This window comes from Somniosus microcephalus, chromosome 31 (assembly GCF_052327205.1).
Source record: "Somniosus microcephalus isolate GS21.2 chromosome 31, FLI_Smic_1.0, whole genome shotgun sequence".
In the NCBI taxonomy this organism is placed as follows: domain Eukaryota; kingdom Metazoa; phylum Chordata; class Chondrichthyes; order Squaliformes; family Somniosidae; genus Somniosus; species Somniosus microcephalus.
In genome coordinates this window covers 39,338,124-39,360,601 of record NC_141017.1, presented here as the reverse complement: position 1 = coordinate 39,360,601, position 22,478 = coordinate 39,338,124, and the positions used below count along the sequence as shown (strand labels likewise).

The 22,478-nt window shown below is 47.1% G+C and overlaps 2 protein-coding genes across 5 annotated transcripts in view; both read left to right on the top strand.

Moving 5' to 3' along the window:
- Positions 1-3,575, top strand: part of LOC147097785 (intercellular adhesion molecule 5-like) — a 43,460-nt gene extending 39,885 nt beyond the window's left edge. For all 4 annotated transcript variants that reach the window (XM_085971894.1, XM_085971893.1, XM_085971895.1 and 1 more), the window contains 3 exons: positions 16-261; positions 640-927; positions 2,273-3,575. In XM_085971894.1, coding sequence (XP_085828020.1) covers positions 16-261; positions 640-927; positions 2,273-2,475 — 737 coding nt within the window. In that variant the 3' untranslated portion in view covers positions 2,476-3,575. The remainder of the gene's footprint in view (positions 1-15; positions 262-639; positions 928-2,272) is intronic.
- Positions 3,576-7,469: 3,894 nt separating this feature from the next.
- LOC147097784 (vascular cell adhesion protein 1-like) overlaps positions 7,470-22,478 on the top strand; it is an 80,447-nt gene continuing 65,438 nt past the window's right edge. Inside the window, 2 exon segments of the mRNA XM_085971900.1 lie at positions 7,470-8,209; positions 17,110-17,385. Of these exon segments, the coding sequence (XP_085828026.1) occupies positions 8,152-8,209; positions 17,110-17,385 (334 nt within the window). The 5' untranslated portion in view covers positions 7,470-8,151.

Genomic DNA, 22,478 nt, shown 5'->3' with positions numbered 1-22,478 from the left:
GAATAAACTTTACAGATGCTCCAATAGAAGCACAGGTATCTAAAGCACATGAAGACTGGATTGAAGGGAAATCACAGACTTTAACATGTCATGCAAAAGGGAACCCAGCTCCCCAGGTGTCCTGGAGCAAAGATGGAAAGATACTCAGCAGAGAGATACTCCACATCCCATCAGTCCAGCTGAGACATGGTGGTCAGTACATGTGCACGGCCATCAATGAGTATGGGTCCAGGAACGCCTCTCTGAGTGCAGTCATTTTGTGTGAGTAACAGATTTTATAGGAAGTCTTTGAACAAGTTCCTTTATTCTGAGGGCTGTGAATAGTGTGTCTGTTCTTAACAGCCAGTCACTGGATCTGATTGCTTATGTTGAATTTATATTGACACAAAGACACTGCATTTCACTCGGGCTACATAAAATAAGAGATGACTGGGAGTAAATTCCAAGCAGTTGCACTCTCTGAACTTCAATCCAACTGTAGGGAGGACAGCTGTTCTGGACGGGCTGTTGGAAGATGGATGAGAAGACAATACGTGGCTAAGTTCGGGCATCCAGCTAATCAAAGCACTGATGTGGTGCTGTGTCAGTGATCCCGTGGGCATGCCTGCCTATTTACATTGGTTATTTTCTCTTTTCCAGATAAACCACGAAACACAACCATAACCATATCAGTAAATAACAAACCCGTGTCAGTGTTTCCAGTAAATGTCAGTAAAGGTGATGCGGTTACAATGACCTGTGGCTCCAGTGCAAAACCCCCGGCTACATTAGAGTGGGAAGACCCCAGTAACGGCAGCAACGTTGAGATTGGCCCTCCTGGAGTCCTCCGTATTCCCCACGTGACATCAGAACATCAAGGAATTTATAAATGTCGAGCTACCAATAAATATGGAACTGATGAGAAGGAAGTGGATCTCAGGGTCACAGGTCAGTTTGTAAACTTGGTCACAATTCATATAAAAGGAAAAATAATTAATCCTTTGAGGACTGAAGCAGCATTTCTGTTACCCCCAATAAATCCTGATTGCTTTGTCGGTTTACTTAATTCTGTTATTTATTTATTTTACCCGAGTTTTCTTCTCTTCCCCTATCTTTAAGACTCCTGTTCCACTCCACACTTGCTGGCGAAGGGACAAATGGGCAAACTACTGCCTGCCTCTAACAATGCTGCTTTGTAACTGGCCTCTGGGACATTATTACGAGTGGCCCAGAGTGACACTCCCTTCCACTTGTCTCTCTTTGTGTGGAAGCCCCTTACTCCTGCTCTGTGTTTGCCCAGACTGACTGGGCAATAACTCGGCAGGAGGGGAGTTGCAGCTGTGAATCCACATGCTGCCAGTCCATGGTGCAGGGTGTTGGCAGCTCAGTGAGCTGCATCACACGGCTGGGCATCAATTCTAATAGTGAGGGGGGCAACCTCAGTGAAGAACAACAACAGGAGATGCTGCAAACACAGCAGGTCAGTCAGAATCTGTGGAGAGAATGGATGGTGCATGCTTTGGGCTGAAAAATGAAAGATGAACAAGAACTTTAATAGAATTAGAAGCAAATTGGAGGGACAAACAAACAGAGAGGAAATATCAGTGAAATGGCCTGGAACCTGCTTTAGAGAAAAATAGGAAATTGTTAGATGACCTTTATATCAGAGAATGGGAAGATGCATTAAATGAATTAAATGTAATAGAGGGACAAGGAGTGTGTGAGTAGGTAAAGAGAGAAAATGGGAGAGATTAAAAAGATGGAACACCTGCTGATCAGGCCTGAGATTGAAACAGAAAAGCCCGGTAAAACACATCTGCCAATTACAAAAAGAGAAAGGATGCCAATAACAGGGCTACAGACCAACCCCACCCCCATCAGTCTATGTTCTGACAAATTGCCTCCACCTCAATTATAAACACCCCACCCCTCCCCCAGACACTGAGAGGCTCACCCCATGCCAGTGAAGGAGATGGAGGCTAAAGTCTATGTTCACCAGGGAGCAGCTGATCTGCATCACCTACGTGCAGCTCCTTGCAGTGGTTTAAATGGGAACAGGCTGCCTGTCCTCCATGATAATCAGGAATGGCCCATGGTATGGAGAGAATGAAAGGAGGTGAAGAACACAACTTGAAAAACAGAGGGAATAGCTGAATGTAGCACACTAGACATTCCATGAAAAATTACAATAGTTAATAACGTGGATTTTGGAAATGAATCAGGAATTTTGTAATAAATATATTGCCCTGGGATTGCCAATCACTTATGTAACTTTTTTTGAATGTTTTCATAGATGAAATATGGATACTTCTGGTGATCCTAGGAATCATATTAACACTGATCTTAGTTGCACTCATTGTTGTCTTGTGCAAGAAATCCAGTGCCCATAAAAGAGGACAATATAAAGTACACAAAGCAAAACCCAACAACAATCCACAGGTCCCCAATGGAAATGAACATCAGGAGTCTCTGCCTTTAAAGAAACTTGATCCATGACCTGGTGGGATAACGACAGTTACGAACAGGTTGAACCAATAAAAATGATATTACATGTGGTGATTTTGGGGCGAAATCCCAAGGATCCTGTTGTTGAGATTGTTATTGAGGGAAGCCGCTGATTGCAGTGTTAAAGTCTACTCGCAGCAATTAACGTACTAACTAAGGACAGCTCATTGCTGAGATTGCTCTGTATTTTTGGGCTGTTTTTCAATCACTGTTTAAAAGTTTATTTTGATTTCCACAAACACTGGATATTCACCTGAACTCTGGTATCTAGAGGGGTTCAGCACTGATAACCACAGAGCTCTGCGAAAACAACTTTCTTTCTCACTAACTGAAATGAAGGCTAGACGTAAGACTTGTTTATACTGTACAATAATCTATTTCTGTCATTACTGTTTCAATGGCATAAATATTGCTTTTACAATGTATATTTTACAAGCAGATGAAATGAAGGCTAGATGCGAGACAACATCTCTATTGTAATATTCTCATCCTCATGTTTAAATGTCTCCATGGCCTCGCCCCCTCTCTATCTCTGTAACCTCCTCCAGTCCTACAACCCTCCGAGATATTTGCGCTCCTCCAATTCTGGCCTCTTGCACATCCTGATTTACATCACTCCACCATTGGTGGCCGTGCCTTCAGCTCCCTGGGCCCTTAGCTCTGGAATTCCCTCCCTAAACCTCTCCGCCTCTCTACCTCTCTCTCCTTTTAAGACGCTCCTTAAAATCTACACATCTTTAATATCTGCTTATATGGTGTCAAATTTTGTTTGATAACGGCCCTGTGAAGTATTTTGGGGCATTTTACTGCGTTAAAGGCGCTATATAAATACAAGTTATTTATACTGTACAATAATCTGTTTCTGTTATTGCATAAATATTGTTTTTATAATGTATATTTTACAAATGGATGCTACTGTTTTCTGAGCACATACTGTGTATACCGTGACAGTTCATTAATAATATACAGAAGCGCCACTTCTTGTGAAGGTATGAAGGTGTTTTTCTGCAATCTTGCTGATATTTGTACAGATAAAGAAGGATTGTAGGTAATGATATAACAACTGTTTATTACAAGTGCTGTTCATAGCCTACTGGTGTGATATATTTGAACAAGTAAACAGCTTTCACCTCAAACAGTTACCAGCCAGGATAGTCTGACAGCACAGAGCAAACTTTGATTACCTCCAGGAAATGAGCCCTTCTGTACCATCATCACAGTGATAAAGCTATTGAACAACCAACAGTGGGAGAAATGAAAATCATTGGTAGGGTGCTGTAGAAAAATCTGATCATCAGACTGGACGGAGGGAGAAGTTTTCACTTTTGTCTTTTAGCAGGAACTTTGTGGAATTGGGCATGCATTTTCAAAATCTCTTTCTTTTACTGCAACTAAAGCCTTGGATTGGCACCTCCAGTTTTTAAGGGCTGGGTCCAAATAGATTAAACTACAGGACCCATAAAATCAGTGAATGTCATCAACAAGTGTAGTCATAGCATGTGTACTGCTTGTAAATAGGAGTGTGATAGTAATGTATTGCACGTACACTACTGGAGCAATCTATCTGCATCAGCTGTGACCATGATGCTTCCTCTTTTGTTCTATATTGAATACTCCAGCATCCAATAAAGGAAAATCAGCTGTCTCCTGTCACTTTAGAGGGAATCTTTTGGGGAGGGGGGTCAGCGGGCGAGCTTAGTGGCGGGTCGGCTGGGAATTTTTTTTTTCACAGCGGGTAGGGAACCTGCTGTCAACCCACCTCCATGCTAGTCTCCCAGATGTCAGGTCCTCGCTGAACAGACCCGGAACCAAGCGGCAGGAGAGGCAATTTAGATTATTAAGAGCTTATTAACAGGCACTTCAAAACTATTTTAAGCTCACCTTTAGATTTTTTAGAGTTGGCCAACGGCTTCCCCGCTGCTCGGGGTTCACATCAGGTAAGGAGGTCAGTGTTGTGTCAGCATGGGATGATTTCTTAGCTTGACAGCTGCAAATGGTCTATAAAAGCTCCCATTTCATAGCTGTTCACTTTCCAAGGTTAGAAGCTGTTGCTTACTGCAGTTGCAAGACAGATTGAGCTTTATGCAGCTTCCAAGTGTTTGGAACAAATTCTCTATCCAGTGTCACCTCATTGGAACAACCTCTCTCACCATTGAGAGTTCGGTTCTGTCATCTCAACTTCACCTGCCATCTATTCCATTAGCATCAGTGCCCTTGAAAATATCTCACCTTGGTCTTCAGAATTCCACCACGATCAGCCCCAAAACTAGCAGCACCAGGCACACCAGCAGCACCAACAACAACACCAACCTTCCCGCAATCAACTGATGCTGCACAGGAGACAGGGCATCAGCACCCGGCCACATTGCTGCCCGGGACGCCAGGGATGGCCTCACCATAGCCTGATTTACTTCATTTGATGCTGTACATCATGGCACAACCCCACACCATAAAGCATCCCTATAATGCCCAAGCCATTCCTTTTACACTCATCACCATTGCGGGGGGGTACCATTATGGGTGGAGGTGCAAGGTAAGTTGGTGTGAGTAAGGATGTGCAGGAGTAGGGTAGGGAAGGCAGAGTGATGGGGATGTGATGAGTTGAGTGTGGCTTTGCAGTAATGTTTCGTGATCTACTAAGATCATTGAAAAGTTTGCGCCACTGCAGCCTGGTCCGCCTAACGGCATCCCTGCTTGTGATCTCCTGTGCAATGTGCAACCAGGCTCTGTTGCTCTCCTGGGGAGGTCTCTTCTACCCATGTGAAGGAAAGAGGACATCCCTGCGTGTTGTGACTCCCTCCATAAGCATATGGAGGGAGTCATGGGAGAGCCTGGGTGCAGCCCTGCACCTCTGTTCAGTGTTTGTCAGTGTTTGCAGCACCTCAATGCTGTAGAACACTGACAGCACAACTGTCAAAATCAATTTGCGCATGGTCCCTTTAAGGAAACCGGCTGATGACATGTCATCAAGTGACGTCATCAGACCCACTTCCTGCAATTGGCCAGGAAACGCGCTGGGCAAGCTTAACAAGCCCAATCATCGTAAGATCACTCTAGGGAGCGGGCTGGAGCCAGCAGCGGGGTCGCACTCCGCCACCAACCCCGGCCGCACCGGACCCACCTCGGTAGGCGAAATAGATTTTCTAATATGGGTGCAGTATAGTTAGGACTGGCTAGAAATGAGTGAAAAGGTCAGATAATGCCAGTTTGCTGATTGTAAACAATTTCTCATGGTCAGCTCATTATTATAACTATGCATAGCTTCAGTGATGGCTTTGGAGATATGCGGGGAGGTAGTTCAGTGCTGGGACTGGAAAGTGGCAGAATAGAAGGTCAAAGACTCAAAAGACATTTCTGCCTGTTGTCAGTTTTTTCCAAGGCTGAAAGCAAAGAGCAGAAAGAAGTGATGGGCAAAAATGAAAGGCTATTAATAGTTACAGTGACTATAGTGGGTTGTTGGGCAGCAGACAGGAGTGCGCACAGATCAAGATGGTGTTTGGCATGCACTCAATGTCACATATGATTGCTTCCTACTAACCATGTTCTATATAATACAAGATCCAATCAGAACAGCAACTTTTACTTGTATTTGTAAAGTGCTTTTAATGTAGTACAACGTCCCAAGGCACTTTACAGGAAGTGGGGAGAAACGAACACTGCGAGAGCAAGAAAATTGAGAGGAGGCAATCAAACACGTAGTTACAGAGATAACTTTAGAGGAAACTTTGAGTATGAGGAACAGCAGAGCAAGGCTGACGGTTTCAGAATGAGAATTCCAGAGTGCAAGGGTCAAAATGGATGCCACAAGTGGTAAGTGGAGTCTGGGAGTGGTGAGCCAAAGTCAGAGGAGTAAAAGATGTGAGTTGGGAAGCAAGGCTGGAGGAGGCTACTTCAGACCTTGTTACCCCCGCATGACAATAATAATCACCTGATTAAGTAAATTAGTACAAAAAATGCACTGTTTTCCTTTTTTAAATTTACTCTCATTCGCAGAGGTCGCAAGGGAAGGAGGTACTGTCAAAGGAATCTTGGTGAGTTGCTGCACTGCATCCTGTAAATCGTATATACTTCAACCACAGTGTGATGGTGGTGGAAGGGCGGATATTGAATCGGGCACTAATCAAGTGAGCCGCTCTGTCCTAGATGGTGTCGAGCTTCTTGAGTGTTGTTCCAGCTGCATCCATCCAGGTGAGTGGATAGTCTTCAATCACACTCCTGCCATGAGTCTCCTGGATAGTGGAGAAGCTTTCAAGGGCCAGGAAGTGATCCAACCTGAGGTGGTTGACTGCTCTTTTGCTACCAAAGCCTCATGGGAGTGAGGCGGCCTCCACTGGAGGCAGCTTGCTCCTGTGAGGGTATCTCTGGAGCTTGTTCACGGATACCCTACTGTTGCCTCCTGCATTCCACTGACAGGGAGCGAGGGAGAAGTCCAGAGGCTTCACGTGTGCTACTTTCCTGAGAGATGGCAGTATCAGGCAAGTCTCTTCCAGTTGTCACCAATCCACTTTGCCTGTGCCACAACTCATTAGCAGGATCAATGATCTAATGGCAGCTATCAGATCCTGAAAGCCCTGAGAGACAGAAGCCTGCAATCCTGCTGCCAGGGTCTTGAAGCTGGTACACAGGCACTCTCTATTCTGTCCCCGACAGCCACCAGAGTCTGTGAACTAACTGCCCACCAAAATCATCGGTATCATATAGAGAAATCGGCAAAGCTTTCAAAAAGCCTGGTTAGTGGAAAGTACAGAGAGGAAAGCACTTTTGGTTCCAACTTCTGAAATAATGGGGGTGATTCTGCCAGTCCTGGGGAGGTGGGTATGGCGGCGGGACTGCCGGGGAAATGGCAGAATCTGGAGGCGGGTACCCGACACTCGCTGGGAGCCGCCTTCTTGAGGCGGGAAGGGGATTAGTGCCAATTAACTGACTGTTAACAGGTAGTTAACTGGCAGTTTTTTGGATAATCTCTATTTTGACACCTAAAGTTGGGGCTTCCCGAAGACTCCGAACCTCGCCAGGGTCAGCGAGGCGAGCTGTGGATCTGCGGGGGTCGGAGGGGCCGAGATATCTGGTGTGCAGGTGAGTGATGGGTGCATGTGTGCAGAGGTAAATGTGTGAGCTGAGTGTTGAGCGTTTTCAAAGCTTTACTTACCTTTGCTTCTTCCTCCAGGCTTCATCCCTTCAGATCTCGGGAGTCCTTCATCTCACCGGCAGAGAAAGCAGAATGGCCGCTGCATTCTCAGCCTTCTGCTCAGTAAGGCTTTCTAATGGAGTCTTGAGTAAAGACTCAACTTAGAAGACAGATTGTCAGTGTTTGACAGCTGCACAGAGCTAACAATGACCATTCACCAGTAACCAGCTTTCCCTTAATTGTCTGCGGGCTCAACAAGGTCAATCAAGGGAAAACAGCATGGGTTTGCCATAAGTCGATGGAGGCGGGACTAAAACCCGACAAGTATGAGGCCCCCTCCAAAACCGCCCCATTGGCAAAATCAACCCAATGTTTTCAATTCCAAATAATGTCCCGGAAAGGCGGTGGCTGGTTCTTGATAACGATCTGCCTGTAACGGAACCCCTCTAACAGAGAACATCAGTCACAGTTTCGATCTCAGACTCCAGCCTGCGGACCGTTTACTACAGTGAGGGATCGTTCTCTCCAAACCCGGAGTTATGGATTTCAGGCTGATTTCACCGCTTGGATTCTGCGTGTTGACTGCCACTATAACTGGTGGGTTAAAACGCGTTTAAATATAAGTAGACAAAGTAAGTTGGTATTTATACTATATTCAGGGAAGGTACAGTTAGAACTTTGGGACCTGAGGGTAAATCTTGTGGTTTTTACGGATCCTGTTCTATTTTAATTCAACATTGGGAAATGTTAATTTGGGGTTGTCTGGGTTCTTTCTAAATAGTTGAGTGGTGAAGAACTACCAAGTGCCGCTCAGGCGAGGGCTCAACTTCTGCTCAAAGTTACGACCAAATTATTTTGCCTTGAAACAAATGAGTCAAACACTTCAGTGTAAAACACTGAGAGCATTATTCTGTACCCTTTATAGTAAGGATGAGAGATGGACTGCAAGGCTTTTGTGCCGAGTTTAGTAGCAGTGCCGGAGGCAGCCCGGTGCAGTGGGGAGCCCCGGCAGATCCCCTGCATGGAGCCTCCACACCCAGCTCCAGCTCTCGACTCTATTGTCATTGACAACTGGAGGGATATTCGACTCTTTTCAACCAGTAGGAATTGAAAGGCCCGCCAGCCTTTGTTTTAAAACATAAATTCCAAGTGGGCTCCGCCCAGCCGACGGTTACTGTTGATTGCTGCTGCCATCAGTTTGATACCAGCAGTTCTGACAGATTTGTACCAGGTTACAATGAGTAACCTAGAAGTGGGCGAACCAAAGGGTTCCAGTGACCAGGCTTTCACACAAAGGGTAGCAGTTTCCCAGGCACTCGAAGCAGACCAGTGCCTCTGCCATTCCTACACTGCTTCCTGTCCCTCCTCCTGTGCAATGGGATTATTACTGTCAGTTTCCAAACCTGAGTCATTTCCTCCATTCTGTGGACTGTATGGATGAGCCATCTTTGTAGCATTATTTTCAAAAGTTAGTGCTCCCTGTGCAGGCCTCGCTCAACAGGAGGGCAGGTCCTGATTTTCAGCCCTTCCAATTTTCTGGTTCCTAATTTTAATGCCTGAAATGTTGTGGGTGGTGAACCTGACGTGTTGACCTCCTTGCCCATTGTCCAGTTGCCCTCCTCTCAAGCGAGGTCCCGCACCAGAAGCGTTATCTGGTAACATTCACACCCTCTCCCGCACCTCCCCACCCGCCACCTCTTACATCTGGATTTCATACAGATCTAAACCTCGCAGAACGCTGAACTTGGTTACGATAGCTGACTCCTCTTTCTTCACCTCTGTTCCCCCTTCACTCTCCCACCCACCATTCTTAATAATTCAGCAATAATTCCCTATATTTGAATGGAAGGTTTTGGGAGAGTTGGTGCGGCTGCAGAAAATTTGGATGTTCTGAACAAACTCTTTGGTACCGGGCGCGTGAAAAGATTTGTGGGTGTTCATTGACTTTAAGAAGGGATATGCCTCCAAGTTGAAGTCTTTTGCGCACCATCTGCCGAATGTTTGGCGTAATTTGGATGTTCAGGGGCAGGAAATGGTCGAGGGGTGTCCCTGCCCCATTTTCAGTTTCAAATATCTGCTGGAAGTGATAATTAATGCACAGAGTGACTTACTGCCCCCCCCCCCCCCTATTTGTACCACCTCTGCTCCGTCTGAATATCACTGAACCTGGGAATTCCACTGCACTTGGCAGGTATAGTGGATGAAGAGGAACAGAAACAGAGGGAGACAAGGAGAGACCCGCTGTTGAAACACTAAGAAATTGTGTGGATTGTTCCGGATGTCGTCAGAGCCTGATTGAATTTAACAGCAAACTGGCTGTACAAAAACGGACCAAAAAATTGGATGCAGCAATATGGCTTATTGGTTAATTGGATAGCTCTTTCAAAGAGCTGGCACAGTCACGATGGGTCGAATGGCCTCCTTCTGTGCTGTATGATTGTATGGTTCACCACTCATTTTTTGATTGGTTCTGCTAGTTTGAGACTAGATTTTTTTTTTGATTCTTTCCTGGTATGTGGGCGTCGCTGGCAAGGCCAGCATTTATTGCCCACCCCTAATTGCCCTCGAGAAGGTGGTGGTGAGCCGCCACCTTGAACTGTTGCAGTCCGTGTGGTGAAGGTGCTCCCACAGTGCTGTTAGGGAGGGAGTTCCAGGATTTTGACCCAGTGACGATGAAGGAATGGCGATATATTTCCAAGTCAGGATGGTGTGTGACTTGGAGGGGAACTTGGAGGTGTTCCCATGTGCCTGCTGCCCTTGTCCTTCTAGGTGGTACAGGTCACGGGTTTTGGAGGTGCTGTCGAAGAAGCCTTGGCGAGTTGCTGCAGTGTATCTTGTAGATGGTACATTGCAGCCACGGTGCGCTGGTGGTGGAGGAATGGGCCAGAAATTCCAGGCCAGAAGCGTGAGTGCGCTCGGGGTACTCACGCTTCTGGCCGTTGGAAATGCCGGCGTTCAGCAGGAACAGCGCATGCGGGGAACGCCGGCATTTCCAGACCTCGAGCGCGTGCGACTGCACAGGCAGCGCTTGCGCAGTGAACTTCGTGGATTTCATTCATGAAATCCGTGAGGGTAAGTCCTCAGAACTTACACTGAAAAAAAGCAAGTGTAAAGTGGTTCATTGGCTGCGGAGGAAGATATATTTTATCGTGGAGCTTTTGAAATGCAATATTTTTGTTTGGGAAAGGGAGGGAAGTTATTTTAAGAAATTTTAAGTAAGTTTTAAAGTTAAAATTTTTTTTTTTTTTTAAAGGGTTTTCAGAACGGTAGGTAGAAGGAGCAATTGTGGCTGTGTGAATGGAATGTGAGAATGAGTTATGTATGTATGTCCACATATATTCCTTTACGTATATGCATGTATGTTTTATATTCCTTTACTAATGAATGTATGTTTTTAATTATGATTTTCCAATAAGTTACTTTCTCTGAAAGTCATAATTAAATAATACATTCATACACATAAGTAAAGGAATATATACATAACACGCAAAGGAATATATACAGACATACATACTTTCAGAAGCTCCACGATAAGAAATATCTTCCTCCGCAGCCTCTGTAGCAACTGTACCCATGCTTTTTTCATGTGTAAGTTGTAATGACTGGACCTCACTGAAAGCATTAATGAAAGCGGCGAATTATACTGCGCACGCGCTGCATGTGCAGTCGCACGCGTTCTGCCTCTGAACCCCTTCGTTCAGAGGACAGGAAATGCCGGTTTTCCCCACATGCACTGTGCATGCTGAAAACCGGCATTTCATCCGGCCAGATGCGTAAGTACCCCGACCGTACTAGAGCATTTGGAAGGGAATTATTGGGCCAACATTTTACATGTCAATAAAATAAAAAATTTAACACTTGCACGACTTGCCCCCTCGCATCTGCGACTGAGGGTCCAAGGAGGTGCATTGCGCAAGAGGTCATCATCGGACGTATCCTCACACTGTTCCCTTTGGGGAACTGTATGAAGTGGTGGAAGGATTTATGGCCGTGATTAACGCTCATTCCGTGACCGTAACCATCTTTGAACCAGCCATTAGGGTGGTTAGTCCTATGGCGGGAGGGTTTTACGGGCTCCCACAACCCATCTGAGGGGGGGGGGGCCACCAACACCCACGGACGCAAGTATCCCGCTGGATGTCCACCCAGAATTTAAAGTTGGAGCTCCGACTCCACTTGCCGGGACTGTCTGGAGTGGGGTTCAAAACCCTACTCCTTCTGGCCCAGCGGAGGGGATGCTTACTGCTACGCAAAAGGCCCACTCCGCACAAAAGGTGACACCCATACGTTTCCTGCGCCTTTTCCCTCCCCGTGACTGGAGCCCTATGCTGCCATTTCACGTTGCTAATCGGATTGGGCGTTTGTCATAGCGGTAGGATCCCCGCCGCTGGGCCAGATCAGGGTAGGGTTTCGAACCCCGCTCCAGACAGTCCCGGCAAGTGGAGTCGGAGCTCCGGCTCTAAATTCTGGGTTGACATCCAGTGGGATATTTGCGTCCGTGGGTGTGGGTGGCCCCCCCTCCTTGTATAGCTTGTGGGAGCCCGTAAAACCCTCCCGCCATAGGACTAACCGCCCTAATGGCTGGTTCAAAGATGGTTACGGTCACGGAATGAGCGTTAATCACGGCCATAAATCCTTCCACCACTTCATACAGTTCCCCAAAGGGAACAGTGTGAAGACACGTATGACGATGACATTGCTAAATAAATAAATGGAATTAAAAAAATTCTTTTAGGGCTTTTAAAAGTCTTTAAATTGCTTTAATTCTCTTTAAAACTACTTCAGATTACTCAAAATAATGTAAACATTTTAAAAATTTTATAAAAGTTACCAAAATCTTGAAAAAACTTCCAAAAACCTATTTAAACTGCTGCTTTGCATGTAAAAAAGCAAAGCAGCTTGACAGAAACATTGGGGGCGTGTCCAGTGAAACTGAGACCTCAAGGGGCGTGTCTCACTTACACTGCACGCTCCTGGGTCCGCGCTGGCTGCACTCCTGGGCGGCGTGACGTCATACGCTGCCCGGGATTCTTGTTTCAGTTTCTGGAAGTGCAGGCGTCCCTGGAGCTGATTGGCAGGAGCGCGGGGTAAGTGCAAATACGGGGCTTGCACGCGCTGCAAGCCCCGTTCTGGAATTTCTGGCCCAATGTTTAAGGTGGTGGATGGGGTGCCAATCAAGCAGGCTGCTTTGTCCTGGATGATGTCGAGCTTCTTCAGTGTTGTTGGAGTTGCACTCATCCAGGCAAGGAGAGAGTATTCCATCATACTCCTGACTCGTGCCTTGTAGATGGTGGAAAGGCTTTGGAGAGTCAGGAGGTGAGACATTTGCCGCAGAATACCCAGTCTCTGCCCTGCTCTTGTAACCACAGTATTTATGTGGCTGTTAAGTTTCTAGTCAATGGTGACCCCCAGGATATTGATGGTGGGGGATTCGACGATTTGAATGTCAAGCGGTGGTGGTTAGACACTCGCTTGTTGGAGATAGTCATTGCCTGGCACTTGTGTGGCACGAATTTTACTTGCCACTTATCAGCCCAAGCCTGAATGTCATCCAGGTCTTGCTGCATTCGGGCATGGACTGCTTCATTATCTGAGTTATACTAAACTTATATGAAGTTATGCTAAACTTGTATCAAACCTTGGTAAGAGCACACTTGGAGTATTGTGTACAATTCTGGTCACCATATTATAAAAAGGATATAGAGACACTGGCGAGTGTGCAAGAAAGATTTACAAGGATGATACCAGAAATGCGAGGTTATACCCATCAGGAAAGGATGAACAGGCTTGTCGGCAGCAAGTTCCAGGTCATTACCACTCGCTGCATAAAAAAGTTCTTCCTCTTGAGGGAGAAAGGATAGAAGGTTATGCTGAAAGGGTTAGATGAAGAGGGGTGGGAGAGGTTCGTGTGAAGCGTGGACCAGTTGGGCCAAATGCCCTGATTCTGTGCTGTGCATTCTATGTAATTGCTATTGCTGAGGGAACTTTATAGATTGGCACCTGCTTGTAAATCTCCAGCATCAGGTTGAGTAAACAGGCTAGGTTTCTGTTTCATTAAGAAAACACTTTTAAGGTGCTAATAGTTTACTGGTAGGTTACATATCAATTCGGTTATGATCGATTGCTGTTTACTGATATCAGGGTAGATTCATCGAAACAATAGCAAAATACTGCAGATGCTGGAAATCTGAAATAACAACAGAAAACGATGGAAAAACTCAGCAGGTCAGGCAGCATTCGTGAGGAGAGAAACAGAGTTAACGTTTCAGGTTGAAGACCTTTCGTCAGAACTGGAAAAAAGCAGGAAAAGGAACAGATTTTAAAGCAAGTTTAGGGGCTGGGAAAGGGGGGAGGGGATGAAAGAACAAAAGGGGAGGTCTGTGATAGGATGGAAGGAAAGAGAAGTAAAGAGACATTAAGAGATCTTCAAGGCAAGAGGAGATGGTAATGGGACAGGTTAAGAAACAAAGGATGGCTCTAGATGGAGTGTGAATTGCGCTGACAGAATGAAAGACAGCTGCCATGTGGGGGAGAAAAAAAAAAGCACAAACAGAAAGTGTGGATAAAAAATATATATGTGATAGGGGCCGAGGTTATGATCTGAAATTGTTTAACTCGATGTTGAGTCCAGAAGGCTGTAAAGTGCCGAATCGAAAGATGAGGTGCTGTTCCTCGAGCTTCATCGATCCTGTGCTCCCAGTGGGTAGTTGCTCTTGAAGGGAGCACAGATCAGAGATGGCGCTGCACCATGTTTCCATGTGTGACAATTTTAAGTATGACAGGCACACCAGACACAAGACTGTTAGGTGTATCCTAGCAGATCTTCCTTGGCAATACATTACATTGTTGTAAGAGGGTAATGATGCATGGAATTGAGAGAAAGGTGCACATGTCTAGTGAAAGAAATGTGTAAACATTTCATCCAAAAATGAAAATAATGAGTTCTGTCCTCACTGACTTCAGCTGCAACTGTGAATACCGATTGTTTTCAAAATCACAATATAATCAAAAAATAGGTGCTGTAATCATTTCCCTCTACCTCTCTTAGCTACTCTCTCTCTCAAATGATAAATTAAGCATTTAAGAAAGTTCATGCAACAGCTGGTTTTCAAATTATTTGGAAAAGCAAACTCAATTAGTTATAGCTTGAGGACAAACACACTTTTTAAATTGAGGTAAATAAATTAATCTTAATATAACAATCTTTTTTGAATTTTCAGTATAAACAAGAAAAAAGGCAGGTTCTGTATTTATTCCCCTCTATCTTTCTCCTTCCTCTCAGCCAGCTTTTCTCTCTGGATACCATTGAAAAATAGTTTTCCTGTAAAAACTTACAACAAAAACATTTCTCAAGTTTATGCTCCACATTTTCTTTTGAAGACATTTGAGAAAAAACTTAATTAGTGTTACAGTCCGAGGAAAAAACCTGCGTCAAGTTGTTGCACTGAGAAAATCCGACTCACACAAGCTGGCAGATTCTACTGCACATGCTCAGTCTGGGAACTGTGGGCACAGGTGTAGCTGTTACCTGTCTTCAGTGAGCAGAGCAACAGGTCTGTGAAAATGATCAACTCAAAACCTCGGCTTTTCAAAGTTGAGGAGTTACTTCATAAGATCTATAATTAAAAGCAGTTCCTTTTCCAATAAGGATAAACCCAGGAACAACAGGCCAGTCAGCTTAACCTCAGTGGTGGGGAAGCTCTTAGAAACGATGTGGGCGATTTTGCCAGCCCTGGGGAGGTGGGTATGGAGGCGGGACTGCCGGGAAAATGGCAGAATTTGGGGGTGGATGCCCAACCCGCCGTGAGTCGGATAGCATAGACAGCTGGTGGAATGGGCGGACACGTGGCAGATGAAGTTTAACTCAGAAAAGTGCGAAGCGATACATTTTGGTAGGAAGAACGAGGAGCGGCAATTTAAACTAAATGGTACAATTCTAAAGGGGCTGCAGGAACAGAGAGATCTGGGGGTATATGTGCACAAATCGGTGAAGGTGGCAGGGCAGGTTAAGAAAGCATACGGGATCCTGTGATTTATAAATGGAGGCATAGGGCAGGATTTTCATTCGGCCGTGGAGGCAGGATTGGAGGTGTGTGGGGGGTTAAAATCTCGAAATCGTGGGGCACGAACCCATGCCAGTTTCAAAGGAGGCGAATACCCGACCTGTGCTGGGACCCGCCTCCCCGAGGCGGGAAGGGGATTAGTGCCAATTAACTGCCTGTTAACAGGCAGTTTTTAGCCTAATCCCTATTTTTATCCCTGAAGTGTGGGATTCCCGACAGCTCCAAACCACGCCAACTTAGCGAGGCGGACCGTCGGGCTGAATGGCTTGGAGGGTACGAGATGTCCGGTGTTCAGGTGAGTGATGGGTGCATGAGTGCAGAGGTAAGTGTGTTTGGTGTGTGTAAAGTGTTTAAAGAAGTTCTACTTACCTTTATTTACCTTTACAGCCTTCCTTCCTTCAGGTCTCGGGAGTCCCTCATCTCACCGGCACAGAAAGCAGAATGGCCGTGAGCTGTCAAAAGTTGCAGCATTCAGCTTTCTGTTCTGAAGAGATCTCTAAATCAGCCTGAGAGGAAGGAATTAACTTAGCGTACAGATTGTCAGTGTTTGACAGCTTCAAAGAGCTGTCAAATGTTGATATTTCATCTGTCAAAAGCTCTTGACAGATGAAATATCAATCTGTGACATCACCTGTTGCCAGGTGGCCCTTATTTGGCCTGCTGAGCCCGCTGGGCGGGCTCAACAAGGTCAATCAAGGGAAAATCGAGTGGGTTGGCCACAATTCGATGGAGGCGGGACTACAACCCCGAAAGTTGTAGTCCTGCCTCCTACGCGCCTCCAGTATCAAAATCCAGCCCATAGAGTACAAAAGCACGGAAGTTATAATGAACTTTTATAAAACACTGTTCGGCCACAACTGGAGTATTGTGTCCAATTCTGGGCACCGCACTTTAGGAAGGATGTGACGCTTTAGAGAGGATGCAGAAAAGATTTACAAGAATGGTTGCTGGGTTGAGGGACTTCAGTTACGTGGATAGACTGGAGAAACTGGGGTTGTTCTCAGAGCAGAGAAGATTGAGAGGAGATTTGATAGAGGTGTTCAAAATCATGAGGGGTATGGGCAGAGTAATTAGAGAGAAACTGTTCCCATTGGTGGAAGGGTTGAGAACCAGAGGACACAGATTCAAGGTGATTGGCAGAAGATCCAAAGACATGAGGAAAAACTTTTTACGCAGCGAGTGGTTAGGATCTGGAATGCACTGCCTGAAGGAGGAGGCAGACTCAATCGTGGCTTTCAAAAGGGAATTAGATAAGTACTTGAAGGAAAAAAATTTGCAGAACTACGGGGAAATGGCAGGGGAGCGAGACTGGCTGAAGTGCTCTAGCAGAGAGCCGGCAGAGAGCCGGCATGGGCTCGACGAGCTAAATGACCTCCTACTGTGCTGTAACCATTCTATGATTCTATGATTTACTGTGATTTCTTTCCCTGGCAGCAAACGTGGCTGAATTTGAGGTTTGGATCGACACAAACCCCTCAGCTGTGGAATTTGGAGACTCTCTGGAGGTGATCTGCCGTACAACATGTGCACAGCCAATATTGACTGTGGAATATAAACCAGGGATACATCCGAACAGAACACGTGGTATTAACTGGTCCACAGACTATTTCACGAGTGTCCAGGAATGGGATTTTGCAGCACCTTGCAATGTAATCTGTAAATCAGACAGTTTTCAGCAGAAGGAGGCGAAAAAGGTGGTCACAGTATACAGTAAGTGAAAACTCTTGTTCTAACATTCAATCACAAAATATAAAGTGAGGTGAAAGGCAGTAAGTGAAACCATTTTAGGCTGTGAAAAATCTCCCTGGTTTACACAAATCAGAAGCTGCAGTGTATTAGCTGAGGTAATGAAGTGCACTGGTGGGAAATGGGTTTACACTCAGTGCCCACTCCAGTGAGTTCACAATCTGAGTCAGGTTAAGAGAGTGGCACTGAGTGGAGGCAATTCTGCAGAAATAGGGAAAGGAAGAACAGAGTGTAGGTAAACTCAGTCTCGGGTGAAGAACCAGGGATACATCCTAAGAGAATAAATAGTAGTAAATGGACCACAGACTATTTCCCGAGTGTCCAGGAATGGGATTTTGCAGCACCTTGCAGTGTAATTGTTTACCAGACAGTTATCAGCTGAAGGAGGAGGAAAAGGTGGTCACAATATACAGTAAGTGAAAACTCTTGTTCTGGCATCAAAGGGAGGTGGAGATGGGGTAAACTCTTTCAGGATGTCCAGAATGTTTCTGATTTAGGGTAGCCTGGTGCTGGTGAGATACTGAACTGTGGTGCAGAGTGGTATGAAGTGGGTTTACACTCACACACAGTTTGATCCTAATCTCAGCTGGGTTAATGGACAGTCATCGAATGAAGGTGAGGCTAGTAAACCAGGTCTAAGACTTAACAGAAGGAAGTTCATATCCTACCATTCCATGGTGTATCATTAGAATCTTTAAGTAAATGTATTGAAACCCTTTGGAAACCCAAGTTTCTGAACAGTGTTTGAAGAAGCAGCATTTTTACTTTGTTCAACTTCTATATATAAATATGATGAAGTGCCTTCATTTCATGGGGAGAAGTCACCTCGGGATGTTGTTGCTTTCACAGAATATCAGTCGATCTGTCCCCAGCTCTGCCTCAGTTTGGTTGGACATTTAGGGCTGGATTTTGCCAGGCCCAAGGAGGCGGGAATGGAGGCGTGTGGGGTGTTAAAATTGAAAAAAGTGGCGGGCAAGCCCGACCCCGCCTCCATCCTGCCTCCAAGCAATTTTCCCAAATGTGTGGTTTCTGATCCCGTCTCCGTCCCACCTCCAAGAGGCGGGATAGGCCCTTAAGGCCCTTAACAACCACTAAATTGCCTCTCTAATCCCATTTTGAGAGGCCTTTCCGATTTTAACACATTTCCCACGTGATTCACGTCTCCTCTGAAACACGACAGTGAAACCTGGCAGGAGCACAATTGGATTGCTGACTATCAGCTGCAGCTCCACCATTAAATAGGAGATTTGATCAGTCATCATTTGCAGGTGGCAGGACTTTGTTCTCTCAGGTCTGTGGGAACTTTTAGCAGGCATAACCACAGCTGTGGATGTTTGGAGCCTGACACCCATCTCCAGTGTGACCTCCTGGGAAACCCCTCTCGCCACCTTGACTGAGGCATATACCAGAAGCATGGGAACCATTTATTCCCTTTCCTCCTGGACATCAGATGAGGATGAAGACCAGCCGCAGCAGCAGCAGAACTATGAACAACAGCAGCAGCAACAACAGGAGCGCCAAGCTGCTGCTCACCCACCTGAAGCTGCACAGGCCAGAAGGCGCCAGCGCATGGAAGCCTGTCGGCACAGAAGATACCTCCCAAACAGGGTCTACAGACAGAGGATCAGCTACCTCAACATGAGTGAGCAGCAGTGCCAAAGGTGGCTCCGACTTTTGCGAGAGGTAGTGGGTGACATCTGCGCAATGGTGCAGCAAGACCTGGAGCCCAGAGGAGCAGGTGGACACCCCTTACAAGTGGCCGTCAAAGTCACCACCGCACTCAACTTTTTTGCTTCAGGCTCATTCCAGGGATCAGCAGCAGACATCAGCGGCATCTCCCAGGTGGCCGCACACACTTGCATCATGCAGGTAACCGATGCCCTCTTTGCCATCGTGCACAATCACATCCATTTCTCCAAGGATCAAGCAAGTGTCATGGCGCGTGCGGTTGGATTAACTAATCTGACAGGCTTTCCAAGGGTGCAGGGCGTCGTTGACTGCACACATGTGGCTCTTAAGGCACCCCATCGTAATCCAGGTATTTTTGTCAACCGCAAGGGCTTCCACTCCCTCAACGTGCAGCTGGTGTGTGAACACGAGAAGGAAATTTTGCATGGTTTGTGCCAAGTACCCTGGCAGTTGCCATGACTCCTTCGTACTGCGCCAGTCTAGTGTGCCTCCGCTCTTCAGTCCGCCAGACCAACGTAACGGATAGCTACTTGGAGACAAGGGCTATCCCCTGAAGACGTGGCTAAAGACGCCGTTGAGGAGGCCATCCAGCGAAGCTGAGGAGAGCTACAATTACAGCCACATTTCCACCAGATCCATAATCGAGCAAACCATCAGCATGCTGAAGATGCGCTTCAGATGCCTGGATAGATCAGGTGGAGCCCTGCAGTACTCCGCAGCCAGGGTCTCCAGAATCGTCGTGGTTTGCTGTGCACTTCACAACATGGCACAGCGTCGTGGCTTGCAGATTCCTGAGGACCAAATGGCTCCTCACATATCCTCCTCAGATGAGGAGGAGGAGGAGAGCAAAAACGAACATCTTGCAGAGGCCCATCAAGCAGCGGCAGCAGTACGCGAGAACATTGCTGCCCAGGATGCAAGGAACGCACTCATCTTGGCCAGATTTGCTTAGCCTAGCCAATCAAGCACTTTTGCCTCGCAGCTTCTTACCAGAGCATCGATAATGGCCAAGAACCAGAGGATTCCTAGCACTCTGACCACCATACTGACAATTGCAAGTAATCCTAAGCCCACAATGTGGAAGTCCCATTTGCGAAATGACACACGCCACAACTGCAACAGTTGCCATCAGAATTTTTATTTACAATAACCAACTGATGGCATTTTAAAAATAAACAAAACATTTCACCCAAGTGACTACCCTTGTGACTATTTGTGCAGTATCTTTCTCTTACGCGTGCTCCTACGTGGTGCTTCCCCTGTGGCAATGTGGTAAACCACTGCTAACTCTGTACATGTCTGTGTGGTAAACCACTGTTAACTCTGTACAGGTCTGGGCATGTCTCCGCCCCTGGCTCCACCCCTAAGCCCGGGTATAAAGGTGACTCACCACCCTTCCCCCGGGAGCTCTTAGGATGGATCCACTAGCAGAGGCATGCTCCAGTTCTTAGTCAATAAAAGCCTACTTCGTATAAGTTCAACTCGTAGTCTTTGGTGTTGTTGATAGTGCATCAATTTTAGTGGAGCAAATCTTGAAGCCGAAACGTTTAGACCTGGATCCTCAAGCAACAGATGCAGCCAATAACTTTGAACACTGGCTGAGCTGTTTCGAAGCCTTCCTGGAGGCCTCCAGCACTACCGTCACTACAGATGACGCGAAACGGCTTGTCTTGAACTCACGGGTGAGCCACCGAGTCTACTCGATCATCCGAGACGCCACAACTTACGCGGCCGCCATCGCGACGCTAAAGGAACAATACGTGAGGCCTGTTAACGAGGTCTACGCCAGACACCTCCTGGCTACCTGAAAACAGCGCCCCGGGGAATCGGGCGCCGAATATTTACTGGCACTGAGAGTCCTCGGCCGGGCCTGTAATTGCAAAGCGGTGACGGCCAAGGAATGCACAGAAGACCTGATCCGAGACGCCTACGTAGCCGGCATCAGGTCCAACTATACTCGGCAGAGGCTGCTGGAACAGAGGGGGCTCGACCTGCAGAAGACGGTGGCCCTCGCTAACTCGTTAGACGTGGCCCTCCAGAACATGGACGCCTACCCCCCTGACCGGATGGCCACGTGGATGTCACAGGAGCAGCCATCTTGGGACCCGGTAAGGCCACAAGCCGCCAGCAGCCCAACTACAGCTGCAATGACCAGAGGCCAGAAATGCTACTTCTGCGGCCAGGCCAAGCACCCCAGAAAGCAATGCACAGCAAAGGACGCGACCTGCTCCAAATGCGGCAAGAAAGGCCACTACGCGAGAGTGTGCAGGGCGAAATCGACCCCCAATTCCAGCAGCGCCGCATGTGAACCGTGCAGGCCGCCATTTTGGACCCCACCAACCACGTGTGAGCCGTGCGGGCCGCCATTTTGGGCACCATTTCGGGACCAGGCCCCCGGCACGGGCGAATACTACAGCGACCCACCGACCTCGACGATGGCCTCCATCACCCTGGACCAATCTAGGCCCCATCAACTAGCCAGGTCCATGATGAACGTAAAGGTAAATGGCCATGCCACAAATTGCCTTTTCGGCTGCGGAAGCACGGAGAGCTTCATCCACCCCGACACGGTGCGACGCTACTCCCTATCGGTTATGCCCACACGCCACCAGGTCTTTATGGCCTCAAAGTCCCATACGGCGGACGTCGGCGGCTACTGTGTAGCGAGTCTGACGGTGAACGGCGTGGAGTACAGAGATTTTAAATTCCTCGTCCTGCCACAGCTCTGCGCTCCCGTACTGCTAGGATTAGACTTCCAGTGCCATCTGGAGAGCGTCACGATGGCATATGGCGGGCCCCTGCCCCCACTTACAGTCTGCAGCCGGCAGAATTTAAACACGGCGCCGCGTAAAGTATGCAGCCTGTCCACCCTGAAGGTCAAACCGCCCCCGCCCCCCCGTTCGCTAACCTCGCCAAAGACTGCAAGCCAATTGCTACTAAAAGCAGGCGGTACAGTGCCGGGGATAGGAGCTTTATTAAATCAGAAGTAGAAAGACTCCTGAGGGAAGGGATTATCGAGGGCAGCACCAGCCCATGGCGAGCCCAAGTGGTGGTAGTGAAGACCGGCGAAAAACAGCGCCTGGTTATTGATTACAGCCAGACGATCAATCGATACACGCAATTAGACGCATACCCACTTCCCCGCATATCTGACATGGTCAACCAGATAGCACAATACCGGGTATTCTCGACGATTGATCTGAAGTCGGCATACCACCAGCTCCCCATCAGGCCTGAGGATCGCCAGTACACGGCCTTCGAGGCCGACGGTCGCCTCTACCACTTCCTCCGAGTCCCCTTCGGCGTCACCAACGGGGTCTCTGTCTTCCAAAGGGAGATGGACCGGATGGTTGACCAGAACGCGCTGC